The following is a 22562-nucleotide window of genomic DNA, read 5'->3' as shown; positions in this document are numbered from 1 at the left end:
ATGGTAACTAACTGTATACCTCCCCAAACAAACAGCGATGATTTACCACAGCAAATATACAATCATTATTCATAAAAAAGAAATCTGACAGAACATGGAGACACTTCGATCTTTAACAAGAACATGTTTGACCTCTGACCTTTAAATACTTCACTAAAACAGAAAATAAAGCTACAATTTTATAAACTTTTTCAAATGTTTATTCCTGCCAGAAACAATTAACCAGCTGGGTCCAAAGTTTTTAGTGTTTTACAAGTAAAACATGCAAAAAGTTCATAAAAATGCAGTAAAGTTGTTTTATTTTGTAGAGAAAGATTCTGACAATCACTTTCTCTGTATAGTAAAAAGGGCAGGACCTGAGTCAGGCTCGCCGAATTTAGTCGAATTTAATCTATAAAAGCAGAAATTAAGTCAACAAAAGAGAAACCGTCTTAGTGTTAAAACCTAATTTAAAAAATGATCCTTCTGTTAAAAATCCTCCTAATCTGTCAGGTTTCTGTTGTCAGTTGACTCCATTATGTAGTTTTAAACGGAGGTCCGTTTATGTGGCAGCATACTAAGGCCGTTGTAGAAAGAAAGAAAAATTTTTTTAATTTCCACCAAAAAAATCCAGAACTTTTCAAGAAATAAACTTGGAAATTTCAGCTTCAAAGATGAGTTTTTTTTTTTTACTTTCCAAGTTGTTTTCTAACAAATTTCTGAGATTAATTTCAAAATTTCAGGTTTTCCTTAGCAAATTTTTGACTTTTCAAACTCAGAAATTTCCTTGTTTTTTATATATAAAAACTTCAAGATAAAATCAAAATTTCTGAGTTTTTGGCAGAAATTTACTTCTCTTTTATATCTACAATGGCCCAAATACACCGTTGTACATTCACACCAGTCCTGTTTGGTCTGTTTTAATTGAACTCTGGTTTGCTTGCCTAGCGGTGGACTACAGCGCAGGGCATTCTGGGTAAATACAACCAAAACAAAAACGCTAGCCTAGCGCTAGCAGGAGAAACGGCTTGTGGTCTTTAGCCAAAAACAAGAGAAATCCTCCAGCCTCTAAACTCTGACGATACTCCATCTCTGTTTACATTTCATGAAGAAAGAAGTTGGCTCAGCGTCTTCAGAGGTTTTTATGTTATTTCGTTCAGTGGCTCTCGGTGCAGCGCCCCCACAGGCCAGGAGGGGAACAGGCTGCTCAGAGGGTTTGATTGGTTTGAAAAAGTAACAGCAGCTGGAAGTGGAAGAAATGTTGCAATTTTGGTCCCAAATCGAAGATAAAAGATAACTTCATGTTTTTAATTAAATACTGTTCAACTTCAACTCACTTTACTTTGACCAGCGCTTAAAAAAAAAAGTTTGATCATAATTTTGTTGAATTTAAAGATATCATTTATTGATAGATATGTGAAATTTGATTAAAAAAACTACTTTATAAACACATAATGTTTGCATCTCTTTGATGAACATTTCTATTGAAACTATTTGAGATTTCTATATTTCTCCTTGGTTGTAAAAAGCATAAATAGATTATTTTGTTTTAAAAGTTGAGCGTTTAAAATTGTTAAACTTGATTCTTATAATTCAGAAAACAGGAGCAAGAAAAGGAAATGTTGCAGACAGACTTAAACCTTGTTGCTGGTCAGGATAACTTTCCTACAGTCAAGTTCGACCTTTGACCCCCCACTTTGCAGCGACCATCTTTTGGAGACTCCTGGTGGGGAATCCTCTTGGTGCTGATTCACAGCAGCATTTGTGAGTCCAGTTTTTAAACATGCCATCAGTTTTTCTTGTGTTTAAATGTTTTGTGTTATTCTTGTGTTAGCTGGTCCCACTGAGCGATCCCCGTCTGTTCAGGCTCTGTGTGCTGCAGCTCAGGCCTCGACTGTCCGTCAGGTGGCTGGACTGAGGAGCAGAAAACACAGAATCATCATCACAACATTCAGAACAATTACAAACACTCACTGCTGATGTAAACTGAGTTTCTGTCAAGTACCAATGAGCAGTCAGTATCTTACTGGTAGAGGACAGCGGCCATATTGATCTCAGTTTGGATAATCAGGGAGAAATGCTTGCATAAGAGTCAAAGGTAGAGGTGAGCCAATCGATCGGCCACCGATCGTAATCGGCTGATTTCCGTGAAAAAGTGATGGCCCATCACCGTTTCTTGTGGCCAATCAGCAAAACCGATCACATTTATCTCACTTCGCCTGCCTGCGTGTGCAGCTGATCTCCTCTTTCCTTCACACGGCTCGAGCCGCAGCAGCAAGTCCTAAGCCATGTGGTGAGGCACTTCAACGCTCTGAGACTGAATGGGGGATGTTTGCGTGTTGTGGCGGAAAATTACCTCGCTCGTCAAAATGCACCAACACGACGAATCTAATGTGACATTTAAAAAACAAACACTTGACAGAGTTTGGCTACATCGAGGCTCAATGCAGGAAAACAATGACATCTGGAGGGTCATTTTTTTCCAACACTCACCAGGAAGAGCATGACGGTCAGAAAGCTAAGCAAATAATCCAAAAAATAACTGAAGTCTTTGAGCTGCGATGTAAGACGCTGGTTCTGTTCTCGCTATTGGACCGCTGCTATGGAGGAATATTTCACAGACGGAGCTTCGCTTCTGCTCCACCTGGTAGTGACTCTCACACCGAACGTCTGCTTAAAGCTGCAGCACCAAACTAAAACAACAAAAAAATAATTTACATATGTATTAAAACTTTCACTATGCCCTAACATAAGACAGATAATCTCTGAAAATAATGGATCTCCTCAGCCTCCTCCCTGCAGGATTACTCCGCTCGATCAGAACCAGCATTAATCAGAACCAGCACTAATCAGAACCAGCATTAATCAGAACCAGCATTAATCAGAACCAGCACTAATCAGAACCAGCACTAATCAGAACCAGCATTAATCAGAACCAGCATTAATCAGAACCAGCATTAATCAGCTAGCCTCTCTCTGGAAGTTATGATTTAATGACTCAGGATTGTTTATTTTGATGCAACCTGCATTTGACTGTGAATGAATGTTTCCTTTTTTCTTGACGTTATTCGATGTTGGCAGATTTATTTTACTCATGTATAATTTATGGAACAGAGTCTTACTGTTAAATATTATTTTACTGATTGCAGGTTTTTCAGTCGTCCTTTTGACTGAATAGCTGCTGTTCTGTGCCTGCAAGTATTTTGCATTTAAAGTGAATTTATTGCCAGATTATTTTTCCATTTTGCCAGCTCAGCATTTATACCTAATAAAAAAATTATCGGCTCTCCTGGGTGATCGGAATCGAAATCAGCAGCTACAAACCTGATCAGGTCTAAACAGCCAGAGTTTGGAAACAGCTTCAGGATCTCGTTGCAACAACATGTAAAACCTGAAAACTCGTACAAGATCAAAAACTCACTAAGAGAAATGATGAGAAACTCATTAAAATGAAAAACATACAAGAAATAAAAAACTTGTTCAAATTAGAAAACTTTCATAATGAAGTGCAAAACTTGTTAAAACAAAAAACTTTAAACTTGTGTTTAATGATGAAAATCTAATTAAATTAGAGCTTTAGCATTAGCTTCCACTAAATACCATGTCAGTGGTATTTAGTGTTGGCATAGCGCTGTGTAGGGATGTGAAGCTTTTCTCTACCAACTGCAGCTTAAAACTGAATGTTTTGTCTTTGAAAATCACCTGGGTGCCGTCGAGATTTTCTCTGGTTCCAACGTTCAACACGTTCAGAGAGTTCGCCCTCTTCATCCTGCAAAGGAAACCAAAGATGAGCCACCAAGCAAAACTCCAGAAGCCATCTTAGATTTTTCACTCGTTGTGGCTTCAGATCAAGTTAAAGTGGGATTCTGCTGCCATGTTCTGGAAAATTACCCAGCATTCCTCGGGGTCATCTCCTCCATCCCGACTCCTTTGAGCTTGCGGACCAGCTTCTCGCTGCTCCGGCGTATCGACTCCCGGAGTTTGGTGAAGGAGCTGCTGCGCTTCAGTCCGTCCTGCGCGGCGCCGCCGTCCTCCATGTTGGACCAGCGGGGACGGCCGTCTCCTAGACGACAGACACGGCAACAACGACTGAAAATGAAAGATTCACTTTCCAGATGTTCGGCCGGCGTTTCCAAACGTTTTGATCTTTGGGACAAAAGATCAAAAGTCAAAAATAATTTCCTGGTTGAATTAATTTATTTTTTCTTTTTAACTGCAGAGTAATAAATTAAACATGCTTTATTTTAATAAAACCAAATAAAGAATAAATTATTGTAGGACAGAGAAGTTTTATCAAACTTAAAAGAAAAGGTTTTAGTTTCTAAACTAAATATTTTCTGTTTTATCATGTAGAAGATATTTTGTCTAAATCAGCAGCAACAATAAAAACTTTCTACTAGAAGCTTCACTTTTCAGTTGATCAATGGGATCATTGAGGCACAACTTAGTAAAAGAAACAGAAAAGAAACAAGTCGAGAAATAAAGAAACAGAGAAAGAAAGGAGAAAAAGGAAAAAGAAAAAAGAAAAAAATACATTTTTAAAGGTTTTTACTCATTTATTTACCCTCCACAGATCCAAACTCCTTTTCATGAGCTCTGGTCAGAATCTCTTTGTAAAGCGCTTCAGCTTGTCTGTATTTCCCCTGTTTCAGATAACATGACGCCTGGAAAGAAAAAACAAAAGCAGCAACACAAGTTAAAAAAAAACATGTCTGCTTTTGAGTTTTCTTTCCACCAGATTAGCAGGGATTAAAACCGGGATTAGAAACGGGTTTCTGCCTGGTCTCACCAGGTTGTTCTTGGTTTTGGCCACGTTGGCGTCGTCCGGCCCCAGTTTGCTCTGGTAGATGTGCAGAGCGCGTTCGTAGTACTGCTCCACTTCCTGGTACTTCCCCTGGTTCTGGCACAGCAGCGCCAGGTTGTTGAGCTGCTTGGCCACGTCGGGATGCTCCGTACCCAGAACCTGAACCACGCAGGCACAGAGAGCAGAGCCGTGACTTCCATCTGACCCGAAAGGTCGGGACCAGCTTTACATCCTAACAGGACGTAAAGCCGATTTTATGTGACACCGCCCCTTTAATAAGTGGAGCTGGAAACGCCAGGCTGATTGTTAACATTTTGGCTCTACACAAGTTTGGAAAGGAACCTGGAGCCATTTGTAGAGAACTGCAGATGTTTAGAAATGACGAACCGACACGTTTGGTTCTGCTAGAGCACGGCGGTGGTGTCATCATGATGCGGGATTGTTTCAGTAACAGCAGGACGGCCATTTTGCATAAAGTGGATGAAATAATGCAGATATTTAACTTAAGACTGATGCAGTTTTCTGGCCGACCGCTGGTCGCCTGAGCTGCTGATTCTGGTCAATGAGGTTAAAATGTGGCTAATTTAAGCATAAACACATATTTTATTTGGTAAATGTTTATTACACTGGATTTTTGGTCAGTGTTTATTATGTAGGTCTTGTGTCTGTAGACAAAATGTGTTTAGTAAAAGCAGTTTGGGTTTATAACAAATGGTGATAATTGGGAAGTCTCCTCGTCTTACTTTCTCTCGGATCTCCAGAGCTCGTTTACAAAGTGGCTCCGCTTCTTTGTATTTTCCTCTTTTACCATAAAGCACAGCCAGGTTGTTGAGTGTAGCCGCCACCTGCAGAAACACACAAGAAAACTTTATAATTAAAGTCATAATAATACGAGAATAAAATCAGAACATTACAAGAGAAAAACTCGTAACAGTGAGAATTATGTAATAAAACTAGAATAAAAAGTTGCAATTCTGGAAAAATTGCAATAATACGAGTCTATAGTCATAATAATACAGAATAATGTTATAAATCTAGAATAAAGTCACAATAAAACAAGAGTATAAAGTCGTAATTAAAAACAAAGTTGCAGTAATAGCGGCACGGTTGTAACAGTACGAGTGAATAAAGGGTAATTATTTCCTGATTGATTAAAGATGATTTCTCACAGCTGGATGATCCATGCCAAGGGTTTTCTCTCTGATCGCCAACGCATCGTTCAGCAGGTTCGCTGCCTCTTTATATTTATTCTGATCTCTGCGATTTAACCAAGAATCAGTCAACAAAACAGTGAAATTCTAACATGAATTAATAAATCACCAAAACTTTATTTTTCTTTACCTCATTTAATCCAAACTGAACCATAATATCCTTATTTTTCTGTTTTTACTCATTTTTCTTTGTTTTTATTGGATTTTGTGACATTTCTAATCAAATTAGATAAATATCTCTTACTTTAAGAAGGCCAAGAGGTGGGTAGAGTATATAAAAACTATACTAAAATACTTCAACACCCTGGTGTGTGCCGCCTGACCTGTACACCAGAGCCAGGATGTTGAGCATGGTTGCTACGTCTGGGTGTGTGTGACCAGAGGACTTCTCCAGGTCTTCCAGAGCCTGTTGGGTGACATCATCAGCTCTGCGGCCGTTTTGGTCAGAAACAGGAGCAGACGGCGAGCCGCCGGTTTCACCTGCTTGCAGAGCGGCACGGCGACCTCGTAGCGACCCTGCGACGCGTACTGGATGACCAGGTTGTGGAGCGTCCGGAGGCGGGCGGGGATCTCGTAGCCGCCCTGCTGGGCCGCCGCCGCTGCGCTGCTGTGATGAGGCTGGGACACTGGAACAAAACAAATACATGAGTTCTTGAACAGTTTAGGATAAATCAATAATAAATCAATAACATGTTCATTACATGTTTTGCACAAAATCATTCTTAGACTTTAGTCTGATCAATTCAGAATGATCTCTGTCACTTTAGATCCAGATAAGCTGCTGCCTGCGACGCCCACCAAATCAACATTTACACGTGAAAATGGCTGCAAACAGATACTCAATTATACAACTGTACATCTTTGAAAAGCAGAAGTGGAGCCCCCTGCAAAACCAAGAACGCAGCAAGCAAGTGATTTCTGGATGGTAAATCAACAACAAAACACGTGTCTTTTCCAGCAGCCATTGTACTGCGCATACACTACAAAAACACAAAATCTTACCAAGTATTTTTGTATAGTTTCTAGACCAAATATCTAAGAAAACTTGAAATAATATAAAATTAACTCACAAGCAAGTTTTCAGCAAGATATAGGAGCTTGTGTTAAATTAATAATCCCACTGGCAGATTATTTCACAACGTAGAAAAAATGACTTGTAATAAGTTAAATTATTAAGAAATCAGCTTCAAATCTAAAACTTACAAACAAATCTGACATAAATCTGATGTATCAGTAATGTGACTCACTAACTTTATGCTTTTTCTTTAAAACAATATCCTCATATTCAGCTCTTTTTCTTTTAAAGTTTTGTTGGGTCTAGTGGCCTTTAGTTGAAAGCAGTTCGACAGGAAACAGGGTAATGAGAAAGGGAGAAGACATGCGGCGAATGTCGCCACACTGGGAATCGAACCTGCGACTACCACCACGAGGACTAAGGCCTCAATACGAGGGTTGTGCCCCGCCCCTGCGCCGCCCCAGGACCCTTCTTTAGGTTTTTAACATTTTATGGCAGCAAGACTAACATAACAGGTTTTCTTCTTTACTGATCAACACAAATGTATTTTAGTTGCCTTCTAAGTTTTGGAAAACAGGCTTTCTGCAGCCCAGCCATTTCTCCAGAATCAGAACGCGACGTGAGCGTAATCTGAAATCATAACGTCTTACTCTGGGACGGTTCCTCGTCTTCAGCAGGAAACAGATCATCCAGAGACTCCTTGTTGGAGGAAGTTTCTTTCTCATCCTGAAATAAAAAGCAGCACAAACATTTAAAATGGCTCCAGCAGACGTTGGTTGAAAAAAGAAAGTACACCCTCTCCCTTGTTGGGTTTCATGTATCAATTAGGGATGCTTCGATCAGGTTTTCTGCTGCCGATTCCGATACCGATCACCAATGAGGCCGATCTCTGCCGATCACATGGATTTTTGCTTCAGGTATAAATGCTACTATGTGATCTGACAAAATTTAAAAAATGATCTGGCAATAAATTCACCTAATTTAGGCATAAAACATGCTAAAAACTTGCAGGCACAGAACAGCAGCTATTAAGTCAAAATGACGACTGAAAAACCTGCAATCAGTAAAATAAAATTTAACAGTAAGACTCTGTTCCATAAATTATACGAGTCAAATAAATCTGCCAACATCGAATAATGTCAAGAAAAAAAGGAAACATTCATTCACAGTCAAACGCAGGTTGCATCAAAAATAAACAATCCTTCCTGACAGCATGGCTAGCTGAATAATGCTGGTTCTGATTGGTTGTTTCTTAATGACTAGCTGAATAATGCTGGTTCTGATTGGTTGTTTCTTAATGACTAGCTGATTAATGCTGGTTCTGATTGGTTGTTTCTTATTGGCTAGCTGATTAATGCTGGTTCTGATTGGTTGTTTCTTATTGGCTAGCTGAATAATGCTGGTTCTGATTGGCTGGTTCTGACTGAACAGAGTAATTCTGCAGAACACAGGAGGAGGAGATCGATTATTTTTTCAGAGATTATCTGTCTCATGTTAGGACAGCAAAAGTTTTAATACGTATGTAAAATGTATTTTTTTAGGTTAGATGCTGCAGCTTTAAGCAGGTTCGGTGTGAGAGTCACTGCCAGGTGGAGCAGAAGCGAAGCTCCGTCTGTCAGATATTACTACCTGTAGTGTAGCGGTGGTTCAACAGGAGAGCAGAACCAGCGTCTGACATCGCAGCTCGAAGACTTAAATAATTTTTCAGGTTATTTTGTTTAGCTTTCTGGGTGTTTGTAGCTGTGCGCTGCTTCACTGGCTGCTCCAGATGTCATTGTTTTCCTGCATTGAGCCTCGATGGAGCCAAACTCTGTCAAGTGTTTGTTTTTTAAATGTCACATTAGATTCGTCGTGTTGGTGCATTTTGACGAGCGAGGTAATTTTCCGCCACAACACTCAAACATCCCCCATTCAGTCTCAGAGCGTTGAAGTGCCTCACCACATGGCTTAGGACTTGCTGCTGCGCGCTCGAGCCGTGTGAAGGAAAGAGGAGATCAGCTGCACACGCAGGCAGGCGAAGTGAGATAAATGTGATCGGTTTTGCTGATTGGCCACAAGAAACGGTGATGGGCCATCACTTTTTCACGGAAATCAGCCGATTACGATCGGTGGCCGATCGATTGGCTCACCTCTACCTTTGACTCTTATGCAAGCATTTCTCCCTGATTATCCAAACTGAGATCAATATGGCCGCTGTCCTCTACCAGTAAGATACTGACTGCTCATTGGTACTTGACAGAAACTCAGTTTACATCAGCAGTGAGTGTTTGTAATTGTTCTGAATGTTGTGATGATGATTCTGTGTTTTCTGCTCCTCAGTCCAGCCACCTGACGGACAGTCGAGGCCTGAGCTGCAGCACACAGAGCCTGAACAGACGGGGATCGCTCAGTGGGACCAGCTAACACAAGAATAACACAAAACATTTAAACACAAGAAAAACTGATGGCATGTTTAAAAACTGGACTCACAAATGCTGCTGTGAATCACCACCAAGAGTTCCAGATCACATCGCTTAGGATTTGCTGCTGTGTGTTTGTGCAGTGTGAAGGAAAGAGGAGACCAGCTGCACACGCAGGCTGCGAATGAGATACAGGTGATCGGCGATCACTCTTTTTTTTTTACTTTTTCACGGAAATCAGCCAATTATGATCGGTGGCCGATCGATTGGCACACCTCTAGTATCAATATATGGGCACTGACATCAGCATCAGTGACGTTTGTCCAAAAAGTGATTGCAGCTGCTTAGTCAGGGAACCTGTTTCTCTTCTTTCAGTGGTTTAAATGTAAATGTTTGAACAGTCGGATCGGTGAGGAGTCTGCAGGTTGCTGGTTCTCACCAGAGGCGGCTCGTCCTGGTCGTATTTGCGTATGGAGGACATGAACTGCAGGTGTTTGTTCTGCTCCTCCAGGGTCACGACCTCCTGCTCCTTGTCCTGCAGCCGCTGCTGAGCGCCAGCGAGTTCGTCTCTCAGCCACTGGTTCTCCTGAACGAGGCGGCGCACCTGACGGGGGACCAGAGGTGGGTACAGTACCAAACATTTTACTCAAGAGTAAAAAAGTGTTTGGTAAAAAGTCGACTCAAGTACTGAATAACTGATCAAATTATCAATCATTTAAAAATTACATCATCAGATGGACCAAAATATAAAAGTGGAAATGTTGGTACTTTAACTACAAAAATGACAATAATTCATATAAGTAATGAAAAATAATAAAATCAGGCAAAAGATCTGTGGAGAAATCTGGATGTGGAGTCAGAGCTCAGCTGTGATGCATTCACTGACTCAGACTCAGTCAGTTTCTAATTATACATTTCTTCCATTGTTGACGTCCAGATTTACCGACTGCGGCGTCTTCTGGTGCAGAATTATGAGTCATGTCTCGTCAATGACGTAAAGGTTGGACAAAATGCGACATGAGCGTTCTGACTGAAGAGCAGAGGTGCAGAAAAAAATCGATTCTTTAAAGAATCGCAATTCCTAATCCTGGGAATTCCTAGTTGATCCAAAATGCTCACAAATAGATTTTAAAAAGCATTTCAGTTGTATGTCGCTGCTGCTTCCATTTGCATATCGCATCACGGATTCACTCAGCCGCTGGATGTGTGAATCCATGTTGATATTTTTTTATTTAAGAAAAAGCAAGGCAGTTAAGCTAACCTAATTCTGGTAGTTTAAATATTTTTGTTTAGACATCAACCGATTGATACATTATGGAACCTTATAGAATTGTTTGTAATAAATGTTTTATTTGTTTACACAGTTTTTCCTCTTCAGTCACATGATTTAAACAAAACCTCCAGACCATTTGAATAGAAAAATTGGTTTCTGAATTAAAAAAAAGCTTCTGAGTCAAATTTAACTCTAAAAGCTGGAATCAAATCGCTAGACACTGAAAAATATACATCTCTGCTGCAAAGGCTTTGACAATTATCACATAAGATAACTTATATCCGTACAGAAGTGGAACAAATCCTTTTTTTGGGGGAGTGAAAAGTTTGGAATCGGGCCGTTCAGACTGCCGTGACAAAGTCGGATATGGATCACATTCGCCTGCTGTCTGATCAAAGCCTAAGATCTGATTTTAGTCAAAATCCAAGCAAAAGATTTGGTACTTTAAGCTACAGAACTTTAAAAATCTATGATTTCATTCACAGACAGCCACACGTCTTACCTGAGCTCGTAACTTTTGCTTCTCTGCCTCCAGTGAGCCAAGATGAGACGACAGAGCCATCATCACCTGCACGGAGTATTAAAATTAACTATTTATTAACTAGGAACTCTAGATGAATAAAGTTTTATAATCTTAATCTGAAAAGTCTAATGACTGTTATTTTTGTAGCACATTTCACAGGTATGGAACAGAGAAAGGACTTCCCATGGTTCATCAAAACCAATTTGAAACAGAATCAACGATAACAGCAATCAATCAGGAAAACATTGCAAAAGTTTATTTGTCACTGGTCACATTTTGGGGGAAAAAGTCATAGAGGAGTCTAAAAGTCGTTAAACAGAAAGGAAGTTTATTAACCTGCCAACAGTGATTTCCTCCCACTTAACCCACTTGGCCACGCCCCTCAGTGGTTTGTGTCTCCGCCCACTTTAGGGGAACTTTTACAAATTTGGGGGCGAAGCTATTCTGTTTACAGTTTAGAATAACTTCTAGAGCAGCAGCGTGCAGTCTCTAGATCGAAGGTCTAAAACGTCACTATATGTAGTGACAAAGTCGCTAAAATATTCATAATAAATATCAAAAGTCTAAGAATAATGAAATAAAAGCTCCTGAACTAGAAATATCAGTTTCATTTGCACTTTTAAGTCTTTTTTAAAGGGTAACTAAGGCAAAATAAACATTTTTTTTTGCTGATAAACTTTATAAAAGGACGCTAAAGGGCCTATCTTTATGTTTCTGTGCAAATGTTACCATTTCTGTGTACTTTTATTTAATTCTGCAACATTTTGCCAAAAAAAAAAAAAAACAGTCTCAATGCTGCCCTCTTTGGGTTGGACAGCAGCTACGGCAGTTGAATTTTCCTATTGGTTACATCAGTACCGCTTGCTTAGCGTTACACACTATGTCGGGTATAAAGGCACTGGCTGCTCGCTCTGGACATAGAGCTGCAGAGTGATAGGGAACTTTCACATGTTGCCATAAAAGTCTTTGATATCTCAGAAAAAAGTCTCTGGATTTATTTTCTAGATAGTCATATTTTGTAAAATAAAAAAATAGTTGCTAGAGGGGTCGGAAATGTCACTAAAAAGAGCAACAAATTCGTTAAGCTGCCAACATTGCTTTCCCCCCACTCAATCCACTTGAGGCCCCGCCAACTGAAGAGGAAATGTTTCTAAATTTGAGGCGGGGTTTTCCTAGTTACAGTTTAAAATAACGTCTAAAACCACAGTGTGCCCTCTTTAGGCTGAAGATGGCTATTACACCTGAAAAAAGTTGAAAGATTTGTCATTAGTCACTGTTTAGAAAAAAAGTCATTAGAGGAGTCTAAAAAGTTCAGTGTATCTTGGCTCCGCCCACTTTAGGGGAATTTTTCCAAAATTGGGGGCGGGGCTAAGATAGTAATTTTAAAGTAACTTCTGAAGCAGCATCGTACGTCGCAGGTTTGACGTACTTGCGCCTCGCTCAGCCCCAGCTCGATCCTCTCCAGCGACTGTCGGATGATGCTGCTCTTCTCCTGCTCCACGCCGCCGCCGCCGTGAGACGCCGGGTGGCTCTCCATCGCCTCCTGCAGGTCATCCAGCAAACTGCGGTTCTCCCCTTTCAGAGCTTCCAGCCCTGCGATCACCTGCTGCGTGCTGCACAGGATCTCCTCCCCCGACAGCATGCTTCCTGCTTCGATGATGCTGCTCAACCTGCGACTGACCTGAGAACAGCAGAAAGACGGTTGAAACAGCGAAAAGGGGAACGAAGAGGAATTGCTGCTATTGAAAAATAGGAGGAAATATTGAATTACATTGAGCTGCAGACAATAACAACAATAACCTGGTTCACAGCTGACAGAAACTAAACACAACTTCTGCTTTATGCTGAACAAAAATAACACAAACAGCTTCATCTTCTACCTTGATTAATAAAAAATATATAAATGTTTCTCTGAATGAGTTTGGACAAATTATTTTAAAAGCTTTTAATGAAGAGGAAAAAAATATAATTTTAAAAATTAAGATTTGTTTTAACTGATTTCAAATTTATCTTAATTAATAAATAAAAACCTTAAATCTCAATGAATTTCCATTATATTCTTATAAAAACAGACCCAAATAAAATAAAAGCATAGTTTTAGGTATAGGAAATATTATTAATCATCTTTTATTAACAACCTGTTAATTTCTCTATGAGGCCTGTTTATGTAAGCTACCTGACAAACCTGAGAAAAAACTATGAATCAGACTAAAAATCAACACATTGCAGGTCAATATATCACCAATTTGGACAAAGAGGAATCTGAAAAACTGTATTAAGTGGAAAAAATAATTTAAAAAGTAGCAAAAAAAAAAAAACCCAAAAGGGTTTGATATAAAAGGCAATTAATGCAAATTCTCAGAAAAAGCTGGTGATAGTAAAAACTGACTTAAAATGATCAAAAACCATATAACCGAGTCTTTAATTATATTCTCATTAGCGTTGGGACTTTAGTTAATTTCAATTATTTAATTACATGGGTTTTAAATCAATAAATCACATTTTCCTCTTTTACATGCAAAAGTCCAGAGCCAGAACCTTTATGTTTGCACGTTTCTGGTACACCGGTAAATCTGACGCACAAACAGCAACAGATGACAAATCTGCTTCTCTTGAACACTAGAGTCTTGTTATTCCCTTATTAGATAAAAGGATATTAATAATAATACTATTTATTCTCAGCAACAAAAGGATACTTGTTTCATTTAGTAATAAAAATATCATTAAAAGCAGATTTGGTGCTTCTGAGTAAAAGTCTAAGGAAATCCGAGTTCCTGTTTATTATTAAACTAAAACAAACAGAAGACAAATACTTTGTGTATCTTTTCATTGTTAAAATATTTTAATTTCTCAGTAATATTTGACTCTAATTAATAATATATCCATCATCACCTTTACTCTTGGATTAAATTTGCACCATTCTTAAACTGCAGTTGCTAATTAGAGCAAAAACATGTGAATTGTTAGATTACTGGATTATCTGAGGTTTTCAGCAGGAGACTTTGACTCATCCACAGGTGGAGAATAAAGGAAGTTGTAGGTTTGATGGAAACAAACCGGAGGGAACAAAGAGGGAACAACTCAATAACAGTCAAATAAAAATATAAAAAACCGACGACTAGTGAAAACAAGACATGAAATCTTCATTTGACTTTTACTGGGTGACACGAGTCAGCACTGGACTTCCATAACGGCTCTTAATAACTTTGGCTAGAAAGTAAAAGGAACCAGTTACTATTTTTAAATACAATTTTAACAGAAAATGCAGTTTTATTTAAACAAGTTTTCGATCTTTTTGCTGCAACATTTACACTGAATTTCCACAAAGATTGAAACTAAAGGTACCAGCAATCGTTTCCCTTGTCATTAGTTGAAATAGTTTTTTTCTTTGTTTTTTCACTGATTGTGGCTCTGCTGTCCAGAACTGGAGAAAGTTTTGTTCATTAACCCGGTTCTTCCTGTTTCCACTCCCCAGCCAAACGTAACGCTGCAGACGATCATTGTGTTTTATTCCTCATTTGTTCACATTAATGTCTTTGATGTTAGAAAGTCAACAGAATGTGACTCTCACAAGTGTTGGATTTCAGATGTTTGAGCCATTATATGCTGCAACTGCTGTAAATAAATGAGAAGTTTAGCATTTTGCATGCACTCTGTGTGAAGGTTGCATCCAGCAGGTGCATTTAAAGCAACTGAGTGAAAGTCAAAGCTGGGAAGGTTTTCTAAAAGAGATGATTATCTTTTGATATATTCTTTTGAATGTGTAAACATTACTTTTTATAGTAAAAGTCATTATGAAAGTATTCAAGTCAAGCCAAACCAAAGAAAACCAGAAACTGCAAACCATTAGTATATATTACTGCAAACATCGGCAACAGCGTTCTGCCAAGTCAGTAATCAAGAATCTTTGGAAGAAGATTTAATTTCCAGGTTTAATTCAGAATTCCTCAAATTAAAATCTTAATTCTTGCATAAAACAGAATTCAGATAAGAAATTGAATTCTTACATTAGTCAAGTGACTTTTCTTTGCAGATTATCAGATTAAAATCAGAATAAAGTCAGAATTCTCACCTTTCACCAGAATTAATAGATTCAAGTCATAATTCTCTTTTTATTCCATAATTCTCAGATTAAAAGCAGGTGTTTTAGATTAAAGTGAGAATTATCTTTTCCAAAATTCTGATTCAAGTCAAACTTTTTAGTCAGAATTTTGTTTTTATTTCAGAATTCTCAAATTGAAGCCAGAATTTATAGATTAAAGTCAAAATTCTGTCTTTTTCCATAATTCTTAGATTAAATTTTGAATTTTTATTTTAGTTAGATGACTTTTCTTTAGCAGATTAAAACCATTGTTCTCAGATTAAAGTAAGAATGTTTTTCGGTGAGGTTCTCCTGTTCTCTTCCATAACAGTCAGTATAATAATGCATGTTTAAGATATTTTTCTGTTTCAGTACTCCTGAATTACACTGTTCACTCAACAATATTATGTAGAAATATTTAAGTATGAAGTATTTTAAGCAGCTGTAGAGAAACATTGAAAACATGCAGTGCTACAGATAAAGATGGAGGGTATGAACATGTCCTTATTATCCCTGAACCAATCGTCTAGACGGGATGAGCAGACCGTGACTGCAGATTACTCACGGTAAACATAAATGGTGGTTGCTAAACAGCGGAACCTGCAGGGATGGGAGGACCCAAAAACTCCTGTCTGTTTACAGTGGGCGCCGCAACAGGCCTCAGCGCACATACATCGGGAAAAAAGGGAATTTATGAGCCTTTTTGCTAATAAGCCAACATAATTAAACCTGCGTCACGCCATCAGACGTGTTTGCTGTTTTATTAATTAAATGTGTCGGATTTCAGCGAAAACAGAACCTCTGTTTGCCGCTACAAAGCGGCTGCTGCCACATAAAAATGCTCTATAATTAACACAAATATAAAAAAATAAGCACATTTACACATATAAACAAACGCTCGGCGATGAAAGTTATTTATAGCATACCTGCTAAACAAGGCTCCTCCGTAGCGGGTTACTCCTTTTGGCAACTCTTTAGGTAACAAAATGTTAATTTTAGTTGGAAGCTCAAAGCCGGAAACAGTCGAACAGGATCGGTTTTGGTTTCATTAATATAACGAAGTGCTGGACAGGTGAAATTTGGATGTTGTAAATCATTCACCTGTCGCTTCTTCGGCTGTCAGCTCCTCCTGTTGTTAAACAGCATCAAGCTGGCGCTGGAAGCAACGACACTTCCGCTTCAGAACTTCAAAATAAAGGTCCAAGGAGCGCAGAAGGCACAATTTACACAAGCTTTGAAAGTAATCCAGACTCTTACGAAACAAAGCAGCTTCACGACAAATAAATAAAAGTAATCAAGATCAAATATATAAAACCTAAGAGAGCAAGAACCAAAAATTCGCCCTCAAATGACAGGAAATTGTTTAGGACAGTGGTGTCCAAATTCAGATTGAAACGACTCAGGGTCTATTTATATTATTTACTGGAAAACAAAATGTGTCCATCTGCATTAGCTCCATTTGCTGCAGTAATTCTTTACAGGAAAGTTAACATTATTATCTAAAAAAATAACACATAGCTTCATTATGTTTAAAGTAAAACGTTAAAACGACGCAACGTACTTTTACTTTGAAATTCCTGTCTGTTTACTTCCTGTATTCGCTCCGTAATGTTCAACCTGATGAATCGGAGGAGCTTACCTGATCCGTATCCCATGATACACCGCGGAGCCGGGCCCTTGATCAGGCTGGGTGAGCGCCCTCTTTCGGTGGAGAGTGGAACTGCAGGTCATAACGCATCAGTGACAAACTCTCCGTTTCATATGCTTTTTGGCCTTTATGGAAACTTTCATAGTTTTGTCTGTAAGAAAGAAGCTACATTTACTTAAAAATGTTTCATCTTTTCGTTTTTCAGCCTTGTGGCTCATTTGTAAACCTGATTTTAACCATGTGTTTGTTACCATGTTACATACATATGTTGTATGTTCATGGTTATTAGTTAATATATGTTGCAATGTGTTATTAAGTTCTGATACATTGACTTTTGTAGCAATGAAGAAAAACTCAGTTAAAAAAATGCAGAGAACTATGCAGATAATTTTTTCTTATTAAAATCAAAGAAGGAGGCAGAGGTTATCTTAGATATAACATTTAATTTAAAATCTCATCTTTGTAAAGTTAAGTCCCTCTAAACCAGTTCAGACATGTAAATCCTCCTTTAACCCCCATGACCTTCATTATAACTGTTAGTCACCTTTGTTTAGTGTAACAGTAACTTTTTTAATTTTTATTTAATTCAAACCAACTTTGTTTTTTCTTTTAAAGGTTTTCTTTGCTGTTTTATTCAATATTTGACTACAAACTCTCTAAAATTTCATGTAGCAGCTGTTTACATTGATTAAATATTTCACACATTGTCATTTTTCTCTCACCTCCCAGTTGGAGGGTCGTGCTTTGAGGATGCGTTGACAACACTGCACAACATTCCAGCTTAAAAGCCAAAAATAATAATCATTAATCAGTTATCTTTGCGTTCCTTTTTAAAAAAATAAAAAAAAAATACACAAATGATAACTGGGATCAGATCAACCAAAAGCTAAGGTGCACAGAGAGTTAAAGCAGATTAATAAAAACTAGATTTTGTCATTTCAACTGAAGGTTTTGATTGGGCAGTGTGTGAAAAGTACAAATTAGTGAAGAAACATGATGCTTAGCAACTGAAGCAAGTTACCGCAGTCCTGACCAGCATCCACTGGGGTAAAAATAGACGTAAGGTACAAATGGAAACAATGACAGAGAAATATCTGACGTCCATCTTAAATTACATGGCTGAAAATCTTCTATGAAGTTCATATGATAGGCACAAAAAAAAAAGAAAATAAAAAACAATATTACATTGAAAAGAATTAGGCAATGCATTTCCTTGGAAGGCCAGTAGGTGTCAGACTAGAGCAGAATCTGAAAACTGCCATCGGAACCACAAAATCTTCCTATAAAAACAGTTGATTGGCCTTTTGTGTTTATTGTAAAATATAAATTATCAATAAAATAAATTTACTATGATTAATTAAACAAAACAAATTACTGTTGTTTTCTGTTATTTTTAAAAATGGGTGTATAATTCATTACACCCAACCACCAAGCCAAAATTCTTTTATTTTTTCAGAATAACAACTTCTTATTTTAAAAATTTCTTCAATAAAATATGAGATGTTTGTTCTACCTCATGTTTTTCCTTTGAGCAGATTTTAATTTGCATGTTTTCAAACAACCTGCATCACTGGAAACTTTACCAAAATGTTTGTATGTTTGTCAAACTGTATCAGCATCAGCCTCCTGAAACAAACCTTCTTTAAATTTGGTTTAGGGTCACACAAAATTAATCTTTGACATCTGACCCCTGCCAAGGAATTAATATCAATAATCTGTAATAATTAACTTTAATTGTAGGCAAGCAAATCACAGTTTCCACTTTGCAATGTTTTATTTAAGCGTAATTGCTCCTAGAGATAAATACTAATGTCATCTGTGTCCAAACAACATTTGCTTGTGATTTTAAACTATTAAGCTGTATTTGAAATGCAGTGACAATATAACAGAATATAAAAATAGAAAACAAAAGCAAGAGCAGCTGTCTACATTCCCACAAAGTTACACTCCATCAGAGTCTTCTTTGTGCTATTTAGTTTCACAGGGGCTGACAGGCCTTTCCAGCTGTCAATGGGCAACAGGCCTGGTAAACCCTAATTCATCACAGGGCCACCCTTCAAGAACAGATTCATTAAACAGCTGTGGTGAGATACTTCAGCCACTTCTTCAGCTATGCTGTCAATATGGCTGAGAAACTCTCCTGGTAGCAATGTTCTTCATGACAGCCTTAAGGTTATGTAACATGAACTCCTAACGAAGACGAACATGAAATGAATATAAATCATCAAATATGATAAAGTCTTTGCACCTTTTAATGACCATCACCTCAGTGATCTGAGTTCGACCTCCTGCCTTTTCTTAGCTGTACCACTTGTTTCCACAACAAAAGTCAAAAGATATGCATCTGATTAGAAATTAGGAATAAATGGGGAGTTAGAGGAAGGAAGGGGGGTCATGATGAAATGACCGCTGAGTCAATGCAATTCAATCGGAAGCCTTTGGAGGACCTGGACAGGCAACACTAAAGATAGAAGTCCACAGTTCGCCGCTGAGATCCCCTTAGTGACCCCTCAGGACCAGCTCAGGTTTCATCATGAGCACCCCGCTGTCACCGTCACACGAACTCTAAATTATCACGCAACAACTATGAACCAGAGCTTAAGTGCTTAGAAAGAAATCATCAGTTGCATATTTCCTGAAGGCATGAAGCATTATTTACCATATGGGACGACGATTGGTTATGCACTCCTCAAATCTGGCCTTGGAAGAGCAGCAAGAAAGCCATTCAAACTGGCTATAGTTTGAGAAAGAATGGTGAAACATGGCAGTGAAAGCATCATGCTATGGGCATACTTTCCTTCAGGAGGGAAAGGGATGGTACGTTGGTACGTTATTTTGTCTATTTTTATCGTAAAAGCTCTCCATACAACCCACCTGTACCACTCCAGGTCCCTTCAGCTGTAGGGCCTCAGGATAATGGTAAAATTGGTAAATGCCCTGTATTTGTGCAGCACTTTACCAAGTCCAGAGGACCCCAAAGAGCTTCACACTACATTTCAGTCATTTATCCATTCATGTACACGTTCACACGCTGACAGTGACTGGATAGTAGCCACAGCTGCCCTGTGCACACTGTCAGAAGTGAGGTTGCCATGCACCGGTGCCACCAGGCCCTCTGACCTTCACCAGCAGGTAGGGAGGGTGTCTTACCCAAGGACACAGAGAGAGATGGAACGGGGATCGAATCAGCAACCCACCAGTTGTGGGACAAACTCCTACCATCGTTGCCACCCGACAGTATGGAACCATAATGGTTGGTATATTTAGGGTGGAGACGTCGGCGTCACACAACAAGGTCCATTGTTTGAAGGACAGAAAAATGTCACTATTTGCAACAAATACAAGTCATATTAATGCATCCCATTTATCGTTGCACTAGTATGATGCCACATTAAGCATTTGGATTTAATATCACCTGCCCAGCAAGAGTCCAACTGGTGGTGGAAATGCAATTCTGAATACACCAGACCATGAATAAGCTGCTTCTCCATTGTCAAATCTCACTCTATCCAAGTTGTGTGTGTCCATTGGCCGTGTGTTCCTCACTATGTGGGCATGAACAGGAGCAGAAATATGGGACCATAGGCAGGCTGGGAACCTGCAGGAACTGTGGTCGACGTTCCATTGATGTAATTTTGTGCCCTGGGGCGACCAGGATTTATAAAATCTCTCAGTGTTTGTAGCAGGTTGCCCCTCCGGTTAACGCTGTATACTCCCTTTGCTCATCCAGAGACATAAAACATGGGACAATCAATGAATCCAGTCTGCTGCCAATCAAATTGCTTGCATTACCCGGTTTGGCTCGACCTTTAACACATAGGTTGCATTACAGGTTGCCGTTGTTTTATTTCGGATTTTATTTTGAGAACTACAACACATCGGGTCTTGTTGGTTCCATTCATGTGAAGGTTTGCGTCTACTCATGTCCACACAGTTGTCTAACAAATGCCTAAGTCTATTTCTAGGCTCCTTCAACTGCTAGCATAATTTCTTGCTACTCTGGATTGGGACTTGTATGTCTGAAAGTGTCAACCGGGGTCAAAGATTTGGAATCCAAGGAGACTTTCCTGCTAATCACTCGGAGTGTAAGGTGTAGGAACAAAGACCTTTAGATTCTCTGATTTTCATCCATCGTCTTGCTGTTCTGTGTGAAAATTGGCCTTCTGTGTTGGTAAATTATCTTGGCAGCCAAAACTGTCAGTTGTTCCTGGCAGTACTTGAGTGTGAACTTGTTAATTCATGTTTCCTCCAACTGCTCCCTCAGGCCCGCGCTGTGAATGAGAACCTGCCATCGGACTCGACACCAACCAACCAAAAACGGTTTTATGTAATACAGGGTGACCCCTGCAAAGTTTCTCAAACTGTAATCCGGGAATTTCTTCTTAAAACACAAAATTACAGTCAAAACATGAAATGCTTACAAATTAATTTGATGTAAAACCCACAGATGCTACAGATTCTCCATGCATTCAATTCACTCGCCTAACTGTTTAATTTATACCAATAAACTAATTTCAGCCTTCCTATATCCGTCTGTGTTGATGTTTTGCATTTTATTCTGAAAAGATTTGGGTAACTATTAACATAATGTCCCTGATTTATGTAACTGTTCCTGAGAGTCTGTCTCTGTGGGGCAGCTGCAGGGCTTCGGGCCTTTTTGGATCTGCATTGGAGGGTTGCGTATGTGTGTTTGGGGAGACGGGAGGCTGGTGCTGGGGTATTGAGTGACAGTCTAAATTGGGATACTGGACCAGTGCCACAAAGGTAAACGAGCTGCAGAGCTAACTGGTCTGAATGGGCAGTGCATATCACATGTCTGTCAGTATGACCTTTAAGCTTTTATTAAGAGGGCGTGGCTGTTAAAGCACGCAATGCAGAGTGAAAATTAGAGTTTTAAATACATGGCTTGTTTTTGTTATTTCACAATTTTAGAGAAACATTTTGCATTTGATCTTAAATATGCTTTTTATTTTAAAAAGTTTCTCACTTTTTTTGAATGCCGTGATGCTTTTCTGGGCAAGTTTCTTAACATGCTCACCAAACAATGTTGACAAAGCTGGACGACAAGGTGTCCCCAACTCCATGCAGCTCTTTTTTTGTGCCAAGGTGGTTTTGGACACTTGACTGGTTCAAGTTTCAAACTAACAGCTGGCTCTAAGCACATGAGGTGCAGCTGACCCCTAACTGGGCATACCCTCTAATGCTGCCCCATTGTTAGTTGTTATGGTAATCTACATTCATTCATAGGAGACTGGTGCTCACACCGCCAGCCTCATGCAGTGACACAGAAGGAGACTAATTTGGAAAGTCATGTCTGTGGATGGTCAGGATACAGCTGTGAAACTGGAGACTAGCGTTGAGTTAGAGCAAAGAAGCTAAAGAAAGGAGTGACTGTGTGAATCCCTGCACTCCTGAACACAACACACAATTTCATGCAACAAACTTATGAATGAGGCAAAAAATATAAATGATACCTTCATGTTATGGTTGTATGTCCTTTCCTGCACATTAACTGTATCTAAACATGCATTAGATATCTTCTATCATTAAGTTTTTACCATGCTTAGAATGAGCCAAGAAATTAGTTTTGCTATATAAAGTAGGATATCATCAGCATAGCATGTCACTT

At 38.9% G+C, this 22562-nt stretch overlaps 1 protein-coding gene across 1 annotated transcript; it reads right to left on the bottom strand.

Moving 5' to 3' along the window:
• Positions 1 to 778: 778 nt before the first annotated feature.
• On the bottom strand, positions 779 to 16446 carry klc3 (kinesin light chain 3). The gene is made up of 14 exons (XM_007552451.2): positions 16212 to 16446; positions 12634 to 12885; positions 11184 to 11249; positions 9848 to 10012; positions 7660 to 7735; positions 6475 to 6620; positions 6318 to 6400; positions 5953 to 6040; positions 5527 to 5628; positions 4769 to 4942; positions 4544 to 4643; positions 3871 to 4042; positions 3682 to 3748; positions 779 to 1893 (listed from the first exon to the last, which is right to left on the bottom strand). The coding sequence occupies exons 2-14, from the start codon at positions 12844 to 12846 to the stop codon at positions 1810 to 1812; spliced, it is 1536 nt and encodes a 511-aa protein (XP_007552513.1). The 5' UTR covers positions 12847 to 12885; positions 16212 to 16446; the 3' UTR covers positions 779 to 1809.
• Between the last annotated feature and the right edge of the window lie 6116 nt (positions 16447 to 22562).

Source organism: Poecilia formosa, unplaced genomic scaffold (assembly GCF_000485575.1).
Source record: "Poecilia formosa unplaced genomic scaffold, Poecilia_formosa-5.1.2 Scaffold48, whole genome shotgun sequence".
NCBI lineage: Eukaryota > Metazoa > Chordata > Actinopteri > Cyprinodontiformes > Poeciliidae > Poecilia > Poecilia formosa.
This window is presented reverse-complemented; position numbering and strand designations above follow the sequence as displayed.

Bases quoted from the DNA above. Each gene is read 5' to 3' on its own strand.
- klc3 (XM_007552451.2), bottom strand. From the start codon at position 12,846: ATGCTGTCGGGGGAGGAGATCCTGTGCAGCACGCAGCAGGTGATCGCA. The intron at 6,621-7,659 runs GTAAGACGTTAT...GTTTTGTTCCAG, and splicing joins AGACGAGGAACCGTCCCAGA to TGTCCCAGCCTCATCACAGC. The intron at 5,629-5,952 runs GTGAGAAATCAT...GTGTTTCTGCAG, and splicing joins TTGGCATGGATCATCCAGCT to GTGGCGGCTACACTCAACAA.